This window comes from Trypanosoma theileri, assembly GCF_002087225.1.
Source record: "Trypanosoma theileri isolate Edinburgh chromosome Unknown TM35_Tth_1_V1, whole genome shotgun sequence".
NCBI lineage: Eukaryota > Euglenozoa > Kinetoplastea > Trypanosomatida > Trypanosomatidae > Trypanosoma > Trypanosoma theileri.
Genome location: NW_021639843.1, coordinates 940,486 through 956,626, shown reverse-complemented (window position 1 = coordinate 956,626; position 16,141 = coordinate 940,486). Strand labels below are relative to the sequence as shown.

The 16,141-nt window shown below is 36.7% G+C and overlaps 5 protein-coding genes across 5 annotated transcripts; all 5 read left to right on the top strand.

The window, feature by feature from the left end:
- Positions 1–178: 178 nt before the first annotated feature.
- On the top strand, positions 179–2,680 carry TM35_000014620 (putative ATP-dependent RNA helicase; the record flags this gene model as incomplete). Its single annotated transcript, XM_029021143.1, has 1 exon — positions 179–2,680. One exon carries the CDS (start codon positions 179–181, stop codon positions 2,678–2,680), a length of 2,502 nt encoding a protein of 833 aa, XP_028887651.1.
- A 730-nt stretch (positions 2,681–3,410) lies between these two features.
- Positions 3,411–7,178, top strand: TM35_000014610 (uncharacterized protein; the record flags this gene model as incomplete). Its single annotated transcript, XM_029021142.1, has 1 exon — positions 3,411–7,178. One exon carries the CDS (start codon positions 3,411–3,413, stop codon positions 7,176–7,178), a length of 3,768 nt encoding a protein of 1,255 aa, XP_028887650.1.
- Positions 7,179–8,040: 862 nt separating this feature from the next.
- Positions 8,041–9,612, top strand: TM35_000014600 (uncharacterized protein; the record flags this gene model as incomplete). The annotated part of the gene is made up of 1 exon (XM_029021141.1): positions 8,041–9,612. The coding sequence occupies one exon, from the start codon at positions 8,041–8,043 to the stop codon at positions 9,610–9,612; it is 1,572 nt and encodes a 523-aa protein (XP_028887649.1).
- Positions 9,613–11,862: 2,250 nt separating this feature from the next.
- Positions 11,863–14,637, top strand: TM35_000014590 (uncharacterized protein; the record flags this gene model as incomplete). Its single annotated transcript, XM_029021140.1, has 1 exon — positions 11,863–14,637. One exon carries the CDS (start codon positions 11,863–11,865, stop codon positions 14,635–14,637), a length of 2,775 nt encoding a protein of 924 aa, XP_028887648.1.
- A 613-nt stretch (positions 14,638–15,250) lies between these two features.
- On the top strand, positions 15,251–15,967 carry TM35_000014580 (pyroglutamyl-peptidase I (PGP); the record flags this gene model as incomplete). Its single annotated transcript, XM_029021139.1, has 1 exon — positions 15,251–15,967. The coding sequence occupies one exon, from the start codon at positions 15,251–15,253 to the stop codon at positions 15,965–15,967; it is 717 nt and encodes a 238-aa protein (XP_028887647.1).
- Between the last annotated feature and the right edge of the window lie 174 nt (positions 15,968–16,141).

The following is a 16,141-nucleotide window of genomic DNA, read 5'->3' as shown; positions in this document are numbered from 1 at the left end:
CATATAAATACAGACTTATTATTATTATTTTTCTTATTTCTTTTAAACCTCTTTTTCCTTCTATTATTATTATTATTATTTTTTTTTCTTTTAGTATAAGTGAAAACAGAAAGGAAAGTTCGGGGAGGAAAGAGAGGAGATATATATATTTATATATATATATATAGTTAAGCGTGGGATGAAGGGCGTTGGCACGTGGGAGTCCGCTGTGGAGGTGGCAGAGGCCCAAAACGGTGGAGTGAAGAAAAAGCGCAGCGGCGGGTTTCAGAGTTTAGGTCTTGACAAGCCGCTACTCGATGGAGTGCTGCGGCTCGGCTACGCCGTCCCAACTCCCATTCAACGTAAAGCCATTCCTCCAATGATTCAGGGAAATGATGTGGTCGCAATGGCCCGTACGGGATCTGGTAAAACAGCAGCATTTCTTATTCCTATGCTGAATTTGTTAAAGGCACACAGTAAAATAGTGGGAATTCGTGGTCTTATTTTATCTCCTACACGTGAATTAAGTTTACAGATTCTTCGATTTGGTATTCAATTAAATAAATTTTTAGATCTTCGTTTCGCAGCATTAGTTGGTGGTAACTCATTGGATCAACAATTTGAATATCTTGCCTCTAATCCAGATATTGTAGTTGCCACTCCTGGACGTTTACTTCATATTATGGAAGAAGCATCACTTCATCTCTCAATGGTGAAATCTCTTGTTTTAGATGAGGCCGATCGTCTCTTTGAACTTGGTTTACAACCACAAATTGTTGCTATTATGCAAAAAATACCCGAAAATTGCCAACGTGCACTATTTTCAGCTACCATGCCTAGTGTTTTAGCAGAGTTTACAAGTGCAGGACTTCATAATCCAGTTGTTATTCGTCTTGATGCTGATATGAAATTAAGTGACAAATTAAAACAAAGCGCTTTTCTCGTTCGTAATGATGAAAAAGTAGCAGCTCTTATTGTATTACTAAAAAAGGTTATTGGTATAACATCTGATGGTAATAATAAAGAACAGGCACTTATATTTGTGGAATCAAAGTATCACGTAGACTTTTTACAAATGATTATGGAAGCCTATCACATCTCCTGCAGTGCCGTACACGGACACATGGATCAAGAAGCCCGTCGAAATGCTGTAAACGCCTTTGCAAAGCGTCAAACAAGTGTAATGATTGTTACCGATGTTGCTGCTCGTGGTCTTGATATTCCATTATTGGATAATGTTGTGAATTTCTCATTCCCACCCACACCGAAATTATTTGTTCATCGTGTGGGTCGAGTCGCACGTGCTGGACGTCATGGTGCTGCCTATGCTCTCTTTACATATGATGACTTTGCCCACTTCGCGGATCTCATGTCATTCCTTCGTCGTCCATTACGTTGTCAACATCATGCGGCAAGTCTAACTGATACTCCTGATGATGGATATTATGGTCGTATGCCTGAGGAAGAATTGCAATTGGAACGGGACTTTCTTCGTCGATTATCTGTAGCAGATGTGGAGGTGCGAAATATGGAGAAGGTTGTGGAGAATGCCCATAAGAAGTTTACACGTACACGAAAGAAGGCAACCCAAGAGGCCATTCGTGAAGCTCGACAGGAGAAGTATCAATTTGATCAAACCCCTTTACATCCTATCTTTGTGGAGAAATTGGAGTCTAAACGCATTGCCGCAGATGAGGCACGGTTTGATTTAAAACGATTTAAAGCAAAGGATTCTGTTCTTGAAATCATTCATGGTGAGAAGATGTTTGAAATTAAGAAACCTGTCACTTTACAATCACTCTGGAAGCAGCAACGAGAAGAAGAACAGGAAGAGGAGGAGAAAGAAGAACAAGAAGAAGGTCAGAAGAAGAATCAAAAAGGTTTAACCAAAAGTAGCAGTGATAATAAGAATAATAATAACAACAACAACAATAAGAAGAAGAATGTGACCGCAAATGATACAAACCCTCCAGTGAAGAAAAAATTATCTCTTGCAGAATCTCTTCTTTTAAAAGCACAAGAGCGAAAGAAGAGAGAGCGAGAAACTGTGGATGAAGATGATGATGGAACTACAGTTTTCTTATCAGAAGGTGTACACTATCTTGATTCTGACCGAAATGCAGAAGGTGGAAAATATCGTGATCGAGATTTCTTTATGGATACGGTAAAACATAGCACTATTGAAGATACACACTATTCTGTAAAGGATGCAACACTTGATATTGGAGCAGAAAGTGCACAGGAAGAACAACAACAACGTAATGTTTATGCATGGAGTAAGAAGAAGAATCGTTATGTTCGAATGAATGTAACTGATGCCAAGGCATTATTACGAGGTGTAAAGAATGAGGCCGGTAAGGCGGTGAACTTCAAATCTAAGCTTGAAGCCTACTCACGTTGGATGAAGAAGAGTAATATGCGTATTCAGGATGTTGGTGAAGAAGAAGATCTTGGACCTCTTAATCGTGCTCGTGAGGCCCGATCATTAGGTGAAAACAATGGGGATGAGGATGATGAAAATGAGACCGTGGATATCAGTGATCCGAATCAAGGGAAGAAGTTACGCATTGGTCGTAAACAACGACGATTACCAAAGGATGGTCATGTTCGTACCTTTGAAGAAATGGCACTTATTAAGCGTAAGGCAGAAAAAGAAAAGGCACGTTTGGCCCGTAAAGCAAGTAGACGAAAGAGTAAATAAAGGTGAGAAACAGTATAATGTGAAGAAAAAAAAGATGATGATGATGATGATGATGATGATGATGATGAAGTATTATTATTCACTTACTTTTCTTTTTATTATTATTATTGTGTTATTTTTGTGTAAGGATTCATTTGTGCTAAGAGAATTAGTGAAAATGGTGGAACTGTGAAAATAGTACCATCGATCTATTTATCTATTATCTCTCTATGGAGTTCTGCATAATATTTTATGCGAATACTAGTAGCAGCATCCTTATCATTATCATCAACAGCTGCGGTAATAATAATAATAAGAAGCTTCAACGAAACGTTTAATCCAGAAAAAAAAAAAAAAAACAGCATTCTGTTAAAGAAGGATAACAGTAAAGTAAAAAAGAAAAAAAGGAAACAGATAAGTTTTTTTTTTTCCTTCTTTCTTTTCTTTTTTTTTACGGAGACAGAACAGGGGTGATGAGTGTCTTCACCAAGGCAGAAGTAAACTATACATATATTTTTGTATGTACTTGTCTATTTAACTGTATAACTCGTGTGTTCATATTATAATAAAATAAAAATAAATTGATGTGTATATTAAAAGATTTCTTTACTCCTAAATTAAAACAAACATGCATCTTTTTCTTTTTCTTTTTTTTTTCTGATTTTTAATCACATGAAAAAATAAAAATAAAAAAAAGGAAGTGTAAACCCAATAGTATTTTCTTCCCTGGAAGAAAGTCTGTGGGACGATCATGCATGGCCTCACGTACCCCAAATCGGGGGAAAAACGAGGAGTAAACCCCTTCACGGGGAGTGTACAACTTCCATCGCTTGAGACAAGTAGAAAAGGCAACACTCCACTGATGAGATCACAGAAAAAACAGAGAGTGGAAACAGGAGATTCCTCACGGAGTAGTGCATCACTTCGAGTGAAGAAAACTACAGATAAGATTAGTAGTAGAACTCAGGTTCCAGTAGAAACAATTATGGAAATGAATAAGGAAGCTATGTCCTTATTAAAAGATGGAAAAATGAAAGAAAGTTATGCCATGTTACAATCAGCTCTATCAGCTGCTGAAAGAGGTGTTCGTCGTTTTCAAAGACACCCACAAGAAACAAATAGTGATATTCAAGGACAACGTGAAGCCTGGCTTCTTGCCTTTGCAGCTACACTAAGTAACTTGGGATGTGTAAGACGTCGGGATAATCAATTACAGGAAGCGGTACGTTATTTACGAGATGCCAGTAAAATTGAAGTACAGGTATTTGGAAAACCATCCTGTTCAACTATGGTAAATCTCTCTGCGGTATTACTTGGAATGGGCGAATCGGAAGAGGCGTTAACAATTGCGCGTGATTGTGTAGTCGCCTCCGAGCAAAGTGATCCAATGCTACACGTTATTGCTCTTCATAACTATGGAGTGACACTCAGTAATCACCCAACAGAAGCTATGCGGCAATCCGCAGCGGATGTATTGATGAGAGCTCTTCAAGCAGCGGAATCTCATTTGGGAGAAAACCATCCAACGACAGTTCTTATTCGTGAAAGATGTGGAATGACATTACATAAACCTTCTCAGGAGAAAAATGAAACAATTCCCACTACGACAGTTCCTGTTGCCCAAGTAAGTCCAAACCTTCGTAGAACTGGACCATTTCCACTTGCTGGACGTATGCTACCCCCAATTGATCCATCACTTATTCATCGAAAACAGGCCCAAGATGCCATTAAGACTTTAGATTATGGAGAAGTTCCAGTTGTTCCTCCTCCTCCTCCTCCTCCTCCACCATCTACTTATCTTCCTCTTCCTCCTACTAGTCACTCTTCTTCTACTACTTCTTCAGTTGCTGCTGCTGCTGTTGCTGTTCCTGTTTCTATTGCCCCTACTCAAGCTGCAGACTCTATTGCTAATGGTGATCATGATCATGATAATGGTGGTAATGTGGATTCTTCTATTTCTCCTATAAAAAATTCTCTTGCTGATGGTTCTCTTACAGCTATTTCAGCTGTTGCTTCAGAAGTCTCTGCAACTCCAGTTAAATTGGAAGAACATGAGTCAATGCCAATATCGTCATCAAGTTTAAATGTAAAGAACAATATGAATCCTACAAATCCTCGCATGTCATCACCATTACAATCTAATTCAGTTGGTTCAATAAAAGAAGAAACACATAAAAATCCTCTTGAACATTCTTTATCTTCTGATATTCCTGCTCCTGTACATTGTGAACATGTTTCTGAAACTTCAATATTGTTGGCATCTGGATCGTTACATGTAAAGCCAATCATATCTACATCTATGAATGAAGACTCTGTGGGTAGTGATATGATGACAGGAGGAAAAAGGAGTAGCAGTATTTCTATAGATGCCGCAGCGGAAACAGTTGCAGGAGCTGGAGTTCTTGCTATTTGTCGTGAAATAAGAGAAGTCGAAGAAGCAAAAGAAAAAGAAAAAGAGACTAAAAAGAAGGAAGATACCAAAAAGGTCACAAATGTATCACAACAATCAAAAAAATCTTCTTCATCCAATAAAGCTATTTTTATGGGATTTATTCCATTTGGAGATCAAAGAAAAGGTATGCAACCATCATTTTTCCGTTTTGCCCCACCTGATAAGGATGATGTTCCTCCTCGTGAACCACCAGCTCCAATCAATGAAGCCGCTCCAATAAACGAATTTCCTCCAGAAAAGTCTGTAAAAGATTATGATTATTCAGATTCTGAGGAAAATGAAGAAGCACCAGTTGAAAAAAAAAAGGTAGAAGTAGAGGATACAGAAGAAAAACCAACTAATAAAATTAGAGAAGTTCTTATCAAGACAATTGGAGCCAATCCTGTTAAACGACGAGAAGAACGTATTCAAAGAGAACGTGAAGAAGAAAAAAATCTTCGTGCTCGTCTTCGTCAAGAAGCTGAGGAAGCGGCGAAAAAAGAATATTTTGAACAAACTCTTAATAAAATTATTACACGTACAAGAGATAGAGCCGCTAGAAAAATTCAATATTTATGGTTTTATTGGTGGAACAGTATAGGAAAACGAAGACGAGAATTATTACGTAAACGAGAAGAAGATAGAGCACGAAGAGAACGTGCTCGTCAAGCTTTACTTGATCATGAACGTCGTGTACAAGAGGCATTAAAAGAAAAGAAAGCTGCTATGGATGCTCAAGCTGCAGTAATTGCATCTGTATTACGTTGTGGAAAGAAATGGTTATCAAAGACAGCTTGTGTACGGTATGTGGCTCGTAGGAAAATTCCTCGTAATGATCATGATAATGCATATTTTTTAAATAAAATTGCTAAAATTCAAGCAGCTTGGAGAGGTTTTTCTACTAGACGTCGTATAAAAGATTTGGTTATTACCCGAAAACAATCATTAACTCAATATCATGAAGAAGAAGTAAAAGAATATGCGGCTACTGTTATTCAATTATTTGTTCGTCGTGTTTTTGCACGAATGGAAAAACAACGCAGAGCTGTGGAACGATATACTCCTCCAACCATTCGTATTCAAAGATGGTTTCGACATATTATGCCTTATAGAAGAGCACTTGGTATGGATCGTGTATCCAAATGGAGAAGAGAATACTCTGCTCGTATGATTCAACGTGCATGGCGTGATTATTTACAACGTCTTCATTATTTTATGGAACGTCTTCGATATAAATTAGATGAAGATAGAAGAAAAGAACGTTATGCTGCTGATGTGTTAAAGCGAGTGGGACGTGGATTTATTTCAAGAAAATACCTTTCAAAACTTAGTGTACGAGATAAAGAACTTCGTAAAGTTATGTATACTCTTGAATGGGGAGAAACGAAGGATGTAGAAAAAGTTCCTGATTCCAACGCTTTATTGCCTTCTCAATCAGAATACGTTCCAACACCATTAGAAGAAGTTCTTAGAGTAGCAGAGATAGAGAGGGAAAAGTATCATATTGGATTATTTGTTGACCAGGTAGCCAAACGAGAACGTGAGGAATGGAAAGAAGTACTTCGAACTCGTCCATTTGAAGTACAAAGACGACGTGCACAAGAGGATCATCTCTGCGAAATTGAACTAAATGCCTCCAGACGAGAACGAGCGGCAATAAAAATTCAAACGGAATTTCGACGATGGCTGCGTATTCGTGATGATCCATCACGTGATAAGACTCTACTTCTCATTGGTCGTGGACGCTACCAACAAACATACTATGGACATAAGGTAGAAAAAGTACGTCATCTTCATGAACAGGAAGTTGGAAAAACTTTATATGGTGATCAAACAGCGCCAATGCGGGCGGCTCGAATGGAAGCAGAAGAGGAATTAAAAGGAGTTCGTCCATTTGTGCGTACATTTGTGCCGAAGGAAGAAGTGCGAAGTCGAGAGGAGCGATACCGTGTAGAAAGGGAACTTCGACGGGATGAAGTATTAGTGGAACAGAAATTGAGTGTAGAGCCCACCGTCCAGGGACGTGAATCAAGACTGCGGCGAGCCCTAAGGGAGCAATCACAATCACAGATGAAGGAAATTACCTAATTCTCCTGGAACTTGTTTATGTTGGTAAGGAATTGGGCCAACGTAGAAAAGAAAAGAAAAAAAAAAAAGAAAAACAGGAAAAACAAAAAAAAGAAGAAGAAAAAGAATGTACAGAATAATATAATGTTTGATGTAAAGATAATGGAAACTATTTGGAAGCCAAATGTCGTTTTTTTTTTTGTTTGTTTGTTTTTTTCTTCTTTTTTTTTTTTTTCGTTTCGTAATTATTGATGGTATCTTTTTGATTTCAAGTGTGTTAGTGGAAGAAAGAGTACAAAAAAAAAGGAGAAAAGAGAAACAAAGAATAAGGTATGATAGTGGTAAAATACCCTGCTGCTGTGGGGTGATCACATCATTTGCTCTTTTAAACTCTTGCTCTTTTTTTTTCTTTTTTTTTTATATTGATCTTTCTTTCATTTGATATTTTTCTCGCCTGTGTGTTTTATATGGTTGTTGTTGTTTTTTTCTTTTTTCGCTTTTCCTATCTCCCTTTATTTCATAACAGAAATGTATACAATATTATAGGGGTTTGGGATGTGACTACAGCTCTTGCATCCATAAAGAAGAAAGAAAAAAAAAGAAAGAAAATACAGCTGTGTGTATACATGGTGAAAATTCTTTGTATTGTTTTTTTTTTTTTTTTTTTTCTCTTTCTCTCTCTCTCTCTTTTTAAGTCTTTTTTATGTGTCTCTGAAGATCATTTTTTTTTTTTTATATTTTCTTTTTTCCAAATATTATTTCTGTAATGTTTTCTTTATTTTATTTTATTTTTTTGTTTTTTGTTCTTTTTTTTTCTATTTACTGTTTCTTTTTTTTTTTTCTTTTTTTTTCTTTCTTTATTGGTGTGTGTAGTATTAATTAGATGATTTCTGATGCGGAGTTCTGGATGGAGGTGCGGCGTAAGCAAGAGAGAGGTAATGCTATTTTTACCGCCATGTTGCCACTATTGCACTCCCGACAAGTGGCTCTTGACTCTGGTGTAGAACCAAGAGAAGGAAATCTTGATTACAGCTTTGCCTCTACTGGCCTTATACGTAGTCAGAAGCAAGTATCGAAAGAACCATATGCGGATAATAAGGTTTTACATATACCCAACTCAAATATACCTAATCGACCTGTTTCCACCAGTGTAATACGTGTCTTGCAGCAGGTTATGATGTTCGCTGTACCTCTCTATACATTACGGTACAGTATTCCTGCTATGTCAATGGGCTCAAAGACTAGTTGCCTAGTAGATAGATTAACAAAACAATTAATCACTTTTGGAGCTGGTGAGGGTGTAAAAGTTCCTCAACATCTAAGATGTCGTGGTTGTGTTGCTGCAGATGGTTTTTTCGCTGTATTAACAGATCAAGATGAAGTATGGGCTTCAGGTGGTTTGGTCGTTTTAGCATATGAAGGTGGAAATTGGACTTCTGTACCTCTTGGAAAGGAAGAAATTATGACAAATATTGCAGGAAAGTCACTTATGCTTGTTGGACATGGATCTCGACTTGCCTGTGTTACACGTGCTTTCACTGTTCGTCCACTATCTATTGTATCTAATCCAGTCAGATCTATTATACCTTTTCGTCATGTGCGTTTTTTAGATTTGGGTTACGGTGAAGATTATTATATGGTTGGAGCAGATTCTGTATTATATAAGACCATCGCATCAAGACGTTCACTTGGAACTCCTCGTAGAGTTATGGCATTAAGTCGAACTGCCGTTTCTCGTATCGCATGTGGAATGGGATTCTGTCTTGTAATTGATCAAAATGGACATTTATATACTTTGGGTCGTAATAAAAAAGGACAACTGGGAATTGGACAATTACATAATGTTCGTAGAAGACCTTTTCTTCATACATCTCTTCGTCATCATTTTTTTGTTATGGTCGCTGCAGGAGAATTCCACTCTTTAGCCCTTTCTAGTAGTGGAGTAGTCTATGGTGCAGGTAGCAATGAACAAGGTCAGTTGGGATTAGGTGATTCAGTAAAAGAATCAGTATACTTTACCGCAATTCCACTTCCATCGTTGTGTGTAGGAATAGCCGCTGGTCCTGAAGGTAGTATGTTTGCATGTGAAGATGGACGTGTATACGCTTGTGGGAAAAATAATTATAATCAACTAGGTGTAGAGAAGACAGATGCCATAGTTAGTACACCCTCTCCAATATCAGCAGTAACAACAGGTGTTGAAGCTTATACAATGGATTTTGGTGCCTATCGTAAACCACATATTAAGGTTCCAAACCCAACTGAAGTACCTGTGGAGCCGAATTCATCTCCTACTACTGCACCTACTGGAGACGGTGGACAAGAGTTATCACAACCAGAAGAACTGCCGCCAGATTTAGAGACTGAGGTGCCCACACATCCAGCAAGCATCCCCAATCATGAAAAAAAGAAGGTGAAAGAGGGAGCGTGCGCGAAGTGTTGTGTGATTATGTAGAGTGCCTTTTCTCATTTAGCCTATTTTTGGTAATGTTTTCCTTTTGTTGTTGTTGTTTTTTTTGTTTCTTTTTTTTTTTTTTTCTTTGTTCTAATATATTTATTTCCTATGGTGTTGTCCTTCGTGTGTGTGTGTGTGTGTGAGGGAAATAAGGGAAAAGAGGTTCGTTATCTACACAGGTGTGAGGGTGTCTGTGTATGTGTTTGTGTGTGTTTCTTTCCTTCATCTCTTGAAGATAAGCACCTGCATTGTCTCTTTTAGATTGTGTCACTACTAGAGAATTGTTAACCTTATTTCAGTTAACTTGTAGTGGTTATTTTCGTTTTTTTTTTTTTTGTTGTTTTTTTTTCGTTTTTTTGTTATGTTGTTCTTCTCTATTTCTCTTTTTTTTTCTCTTTGTTTATTTAATATTCTTTCTCTCTAGGTGTTGTTATTAAGAAGAAGGCGAAGGAGCAGCAGCAGCAAAAGAGGAAAGAGAGAGGAACATAGCTCACTCTTTTCGCACAAAAGTGGATATTTGCTCTCAAATACTCTATTATTATAATCTGTTGCCTCATTTTTCTCATATAACGTCGTTAGGGCCGATAACTTGAACATCTTTCTCTTTACACAAATAAAAAAAAGCAAAAGAAACAAAAAAGAAAAAAAAAAAGAGTATCAAATAACGTACAAAAAGAATAAAGAAAAAAAAACTTAAAATATCCCTAGATACCGTTTTATTATATATAATATATATAATATAGTCCTTTTTTTTCTTTCGTGTGTGTGTGTGTGTTGAATCACTTGTGAGTTTTTTTTTTTTTTCTTTTATATAATATTCTGATTGATATTTACGCGATGCTCCGCACGACTCGTATGGTCCGAATGCCCTTCTCGCGTTTCTTCAAAGGGCGGCGCAACACGGCGGAGTATTACTCTGGCCGCGGCGGTGCGGAGGGACACCCGGATGAAGTCGCTGTACTCGTTAGCGGTGGGAGAACAGACCCGGAGTGGATGTGGTTGAAGTTGTTGTGTTTTGTGTGTATGAGCTCCACTGTGGGGACGTGGTTGTGGCAACTAGTGTTTTATGAGCAGGCGAAGTTTTTTAAGGATGAACCATGGTCACCATTTAAGAACTGAGGGAAAAGAGAGAGAGAGAGAGAGAGAGGGAAAAGGTCTGTGGTGCGTCTAGAAAGAGAAAAAGAAAGAGAGAGGGAGAGAGAGGCTCTAGTAATAAGAAGAGTTATATATATATATATATATATATATATATTCTTCATTATGACTTGTGATGGAATGATGTATTTGGGATTGTTTTCTTTCCTTTTCTTTTCTCTTTTTTTTTTCTTTTTTGGTTGTGTACTTAGAACGCAGAAGGTTAGGAAGAAGAAGAAGGAAAAATAAACAAATATAGGGACACATTAGCAATTAGTTTGAATTTTAAGCATAATTCTGGAGATGGGAACTATCTTCTTATTTGAGATAATCCAACACTAGACATACATCTACTTTTCTTCATATGATGGTAAATTATATTCTAAATTTGTTCATATTCTGAAATTACTCGGTTGAAAGTTTACTAATACCACTGATCAACAATTACTCTCATTCTTAACTCTATTTCATCCCCTTTCTCACATGATGGTAAATTATATTCTAAATTTGTTCATATTCTGAAATTACTCGGTTGAAAGTTTACTAATACCACTGATCAACAATTACTCTCCTTCTTAACTCTATTTCATCCCCTTTCTCACATGATGGTAAATTATATTCTAAATTTGTTCATATTCTGAATTTACTCGGTTGAAAGTTTACTAATACCACTGATCAACAATTACTGTCCTTCTTAACTCTATTTCATCCCCTTTTTCACATGATGGTAAATTATATTCTATATTTGTTCATATTCTGAATTTACTCGGTTGAAATTCTAATAATAACACTGACCACCCTTACTTCCCTTCTTAATTCTATTTCATCCCTCCACACTCTACTCAACAAGTTGTAATTATAAACATTCCCTTAGTTAATTCTATTGTTCTTATACATTTATGTATATCTCTGTGTGTATGTGTATATTATTTTCTTTGTATCTCTCTATTTCTCTTTTCTTTTTCTTTTTTGTTTTATCAATAAATATTAGTTCTACAAGGGGTTTTTTTTTTTTTCTTTTTGTTTTGCCAACTAATATCGTTTCCTTTTTTTTCTTTAGAAAGAAAAAGAGAGATTTATTATATACTTGCTATATATATATATATATATATAATAATGTCCTACAATGAGCGTCTTAATAATTTATTCGCCGCTTACGCTCCGGAGAAACTTCCACTCATCCCTAAACTATTGCAGAAGTATGAAGGAAGGGAAGAGGAGGTGTTGCGGAGTCTCATCAAGAGGTTTGGTCCAGAGCCCAGTATGATATTAGAAGATACACCAGATGACAGCAACCATAGTAATGGTAATAATAATGACAAGAAGAGTTACTATCGTGAACGACTCATTCGATTTTACACGAAGTATGCCCCCAAAAAACTCTCACGGGTGGATAAAACACTTGAACGATTTTCAGAACGTGAAGAAGAATTATTTTTTGCTCTAGTGAAGATGTATGGTCCTGAACCACAAGAACAACCATATAATAATTCCTCTTCTGCTATTGGGGTAAAGCAACCAGATAATTTTTCCGATACCCAAAGTAACGTAAGTACTAGTACCGTTAGTAGTATATGGGTTCCATACAATGTTCATGATATGAAATGGCGTCTCTCTCGTCTTTTAATGGAGTACGCCCCGGAAAAGTTAACCATTGTTGATCAACTGATGGAAAAGTACGCAGGCCATGAAGAGGAAATGCTCACTAGCTTTGTAGACCGTTATGGTCCAGAACCCCCATCGCCCATTACACAAACTCCACAGATTCGTCTTCTTCGCTTTATGGAACTCTACGTACCGCACAAAACTGCTCTTGTGGACTCTTTACTTGCCAAATATGAAGGACGTGAAGAAATTCTCTTTGGTACACTTGTGAGTAAACTCGGACCAGAGCCACCAGCCCCATTTACAGGCGATGGACCTCCACTTCCCACCTATCGTCAGCGATTAATTCTCTTTTATAAAGTGTACGCACGGGAGAAGTTGGCGAATGTAGATGTGGTCTTGCAGCGATATAAGGGACGAGAAAAGGAAATGTTTCGCCTGCTGGTGGAGAAGTACGGGCCGGAGCCGGATCCCAACATGGACCCCGACGCCCCACTCCCACCAGAGAAGAATTATCACGCACGACTCTCACGACTCTTCACAGCATACGCCCCACATCGAATGGAAAGTGTGCCGTTGTTGTTAAAACGATATAAAGGTCGTGAAGAGGAAATTATAGCGGCATTGGTGAAGAAACTTGGGCCGGAACCTCCAATAGATGAAGACTCAACTCAATTAATATCGCAGAAGAATGAAGATGATGGTGAAGAAGAAGAGGGGAAAATGAGTGGTAAGGAAGAGTCTAAAACAGAGCAAAAGGTAGAAAAATGGAATGATTGGTTACGTCACTTGTTGGTTCCCTCTTCAATGTACCGCCGATATGCCGTTAATTGTTTGGGTGAGGAACGGGTATCTCTATTAGAGTCTCATTTCGGTATACCTCGACGGATGCAAATAAAAAATAATAATGGTGAGAATAATAATAATAATAATAATAATAATAATAATAATAATAATAATAATAATAATAATAATGAGCGTTGGGTGCTAGAGCACTATAGTGACAATAACAATAACAACGATAATGGAGACTCAGAAAATGTAGAATCTGAAAGAAAGGATTCCAACACATCACAAATGTTGGAAGTATATGAAAAACCAGATATAGCTGAAAATATGAGTGCAAATTTTGCTTGTCTTATTTTAATGTTAGAGACTGTAGATTTTCCTTTACCAAAAACTTACAAAGAGGGAGAAATATTTCGTCGATATCCATTCTGTACTGTTCTTAGTGAACGTGATGAATATACTTTACAAACATGTGTAGCACTTGTGGATTTACAAAAACAATGTGAAGAATATACTCGTCGTCTCTGGCGTGAAGAGGAAGTAACACGTCAACGTTTACTACTACATCTCGAAACTTGGAAAAGACAACATTCTTCTACTCTAGATGAGAAAAATTCTTATATGCAGCGTGTACTTGTTAAGGCTATTGAACTACTACCAGAATTTGAAGAAAAAGAGAGACAAGAAATAGATACAGTAGAGAAGATTGAATTTAAGGCAAAAAGTATGTGGTTTTTCAAAGGATTAGAAACCCCTCAAGAAGAAAATTTAAGTCCTTTTAGTGAAAAGTATGATGAGAAACTTAATCGATGGAAATCTCTTGTTTCTGGTAATAATTTGTCAGTTACACCTCTCTTAAAACGACGTATAATAAATGGAAATAGTAATAGTAAACGTAGAGGCAGTTCCAGAGATTTTCATTTCAGAAGAAGTCTACATCGTATAGAAGAACCTATAAAGACCTTTTCACCAGAAAAAGAAGAAGAATTTACAAAGAAAAACTTTCATACCTTATCAAATGATAAAAATCACATATTGACAACTGCTTCAACTTCTATTCCTGTTAATAAAACCATGATTCCAACACGGAAGGATATGAAACTAACCCCTTATCCAAATCAAGACTCTTGTAGAAGTATAGATCTCTCTAATTTCTCCCCAATACCAAAAAAACCTTATACAATGGGAGAATCCACAGAACGTGTACTTCGTTTTAGTGAAATATCAAGGGATAAGTCCACAAGTCCTACAGTCTTAAGTGTAAAAGTAAATCCTAACGGACGTGATAAGTGGGGACCAGCAAGAGATGGTCGTCTTTCTGAACTTGCACCGCTTCCCTCATGTGAAAATTTTCAAGAGGCGGTTTTGCTAGGTGAAGACATACCTATATCTCCTTTACAGGAAAAACAAAATCAACGAGAAACTGAAATGAACCATCACTATCGTTATACTCCATTCTTTTTTGAAGGTGAACGTACTGCTTCTTCTACTCTATAATAGTAGTGGTGAATATACTTTTATAAGGAAGTGAAGGGGAACAAAAAAAAAAAAAAAAGAATCTCTGTATCCCTGTACATGAGTATTTTTTTTTTTTTTTTATTGTTTATTTCTTTATTTGTTTCTCTTTATCAGTATCATCAGTAGGGACAACTCTCTCTTTCTCACTTTCTCTGGAGAAGAGAAAGAGTGAGAGGGGAAAAGCTTTCCTGATATATCTACTTTTCAAGTTTTTTTTCTTAATTTTTTTTTACTTTAATGGGTGAGTTATTTCTTTTTCACTGTACTTGCTGACATTATTATTTATAATAACGTTCTTCACTGTATATTTACTTCTTTGTTTGTTTGCTTGTTTTGTTTTTCTTTTCTTTTTCGTGGGTTTTCCTATTCAATAATTTTAATCTACTGTTTCCCCCTTTGCATAGATAACTCTCAGGCTGCACTCCTTGATGGGATTTTTTTTTTTTTTTCCATTATAAGTGCATAACTATATATTCTTTTTCTCTCTTTCTTTTCTTTCTTCCCTTACCTGTTATCTCTTTGTTACTAACAACAGCAACAGCAACAAAAACAAGAATATCAACAGCAATAACAATAAGAGTAATTTACAGAAATGAGGACTTCACAGCTTCATTTACACATGACCGGATTCGGTCCATTTAAAGCCATCACAGATAACCCAAGTGCTACTATTGGAGCCACTGTAGCCCTGCAGTTGGCAGAGAAAAGTACATTAAGTGTTCACTATGAAGAACTCGCTGTGGAGTTGGAAGCTGTCTCTACATACTTTACAAGTCTTGAAGAGACACTTTCTCAGCAAATGGACTGTAATGGAAATGATGAACGTGTATTACTCGTCCATTTGGGTGTTCACAGTACAGAAATGAATGGACAATTACGTCTGGAAGTCTGTGGATATAATGAATTGGAAGGTAATCCTATTGATATTTCTAAACCAATGGATGTGAGTTTAGAAAGTGCCTTTATTCGTAATGGAAGTAATACAGCCACCGCAACGACCACACTCATAGAGCAGTTGAATACTGTCATTCAATCATTGGAAGAAAGAAGAAGGGGAGAAAATACGAATGATCATTCTGAACATAAAGGTCCACGTTGGATTATCTCTCATGATGCTGGACGGTATTATTGTAATTATGCTTTATATAGAAGTTTGAAGTTGCAAGAAAGATGGAATGGACGTGTGTTTGCAGTGTTTGTGCATGTAGTCATTCCAGAGATATGTGGAAACCCAAGTTTGGAAGAGCAGATATCACAAGTACGGTCACTTATTTTGGGTCTTGTGGAAATTGTAAATGAAAAAACATGAAGAAGAAGAAGACTGACAGTTTATTATTATTATTATTATTATTATTATTATTATTACTATTATTTAAGGAATTTTTTATTTTATTTATTTCGTTGTTGCTGTTGTATTTCCCGTAGGATTTCGTTTCTTTGCAGTAGGGGATCTTTTTTTTTTTTTTTTTTTTTTTTTTTTTTT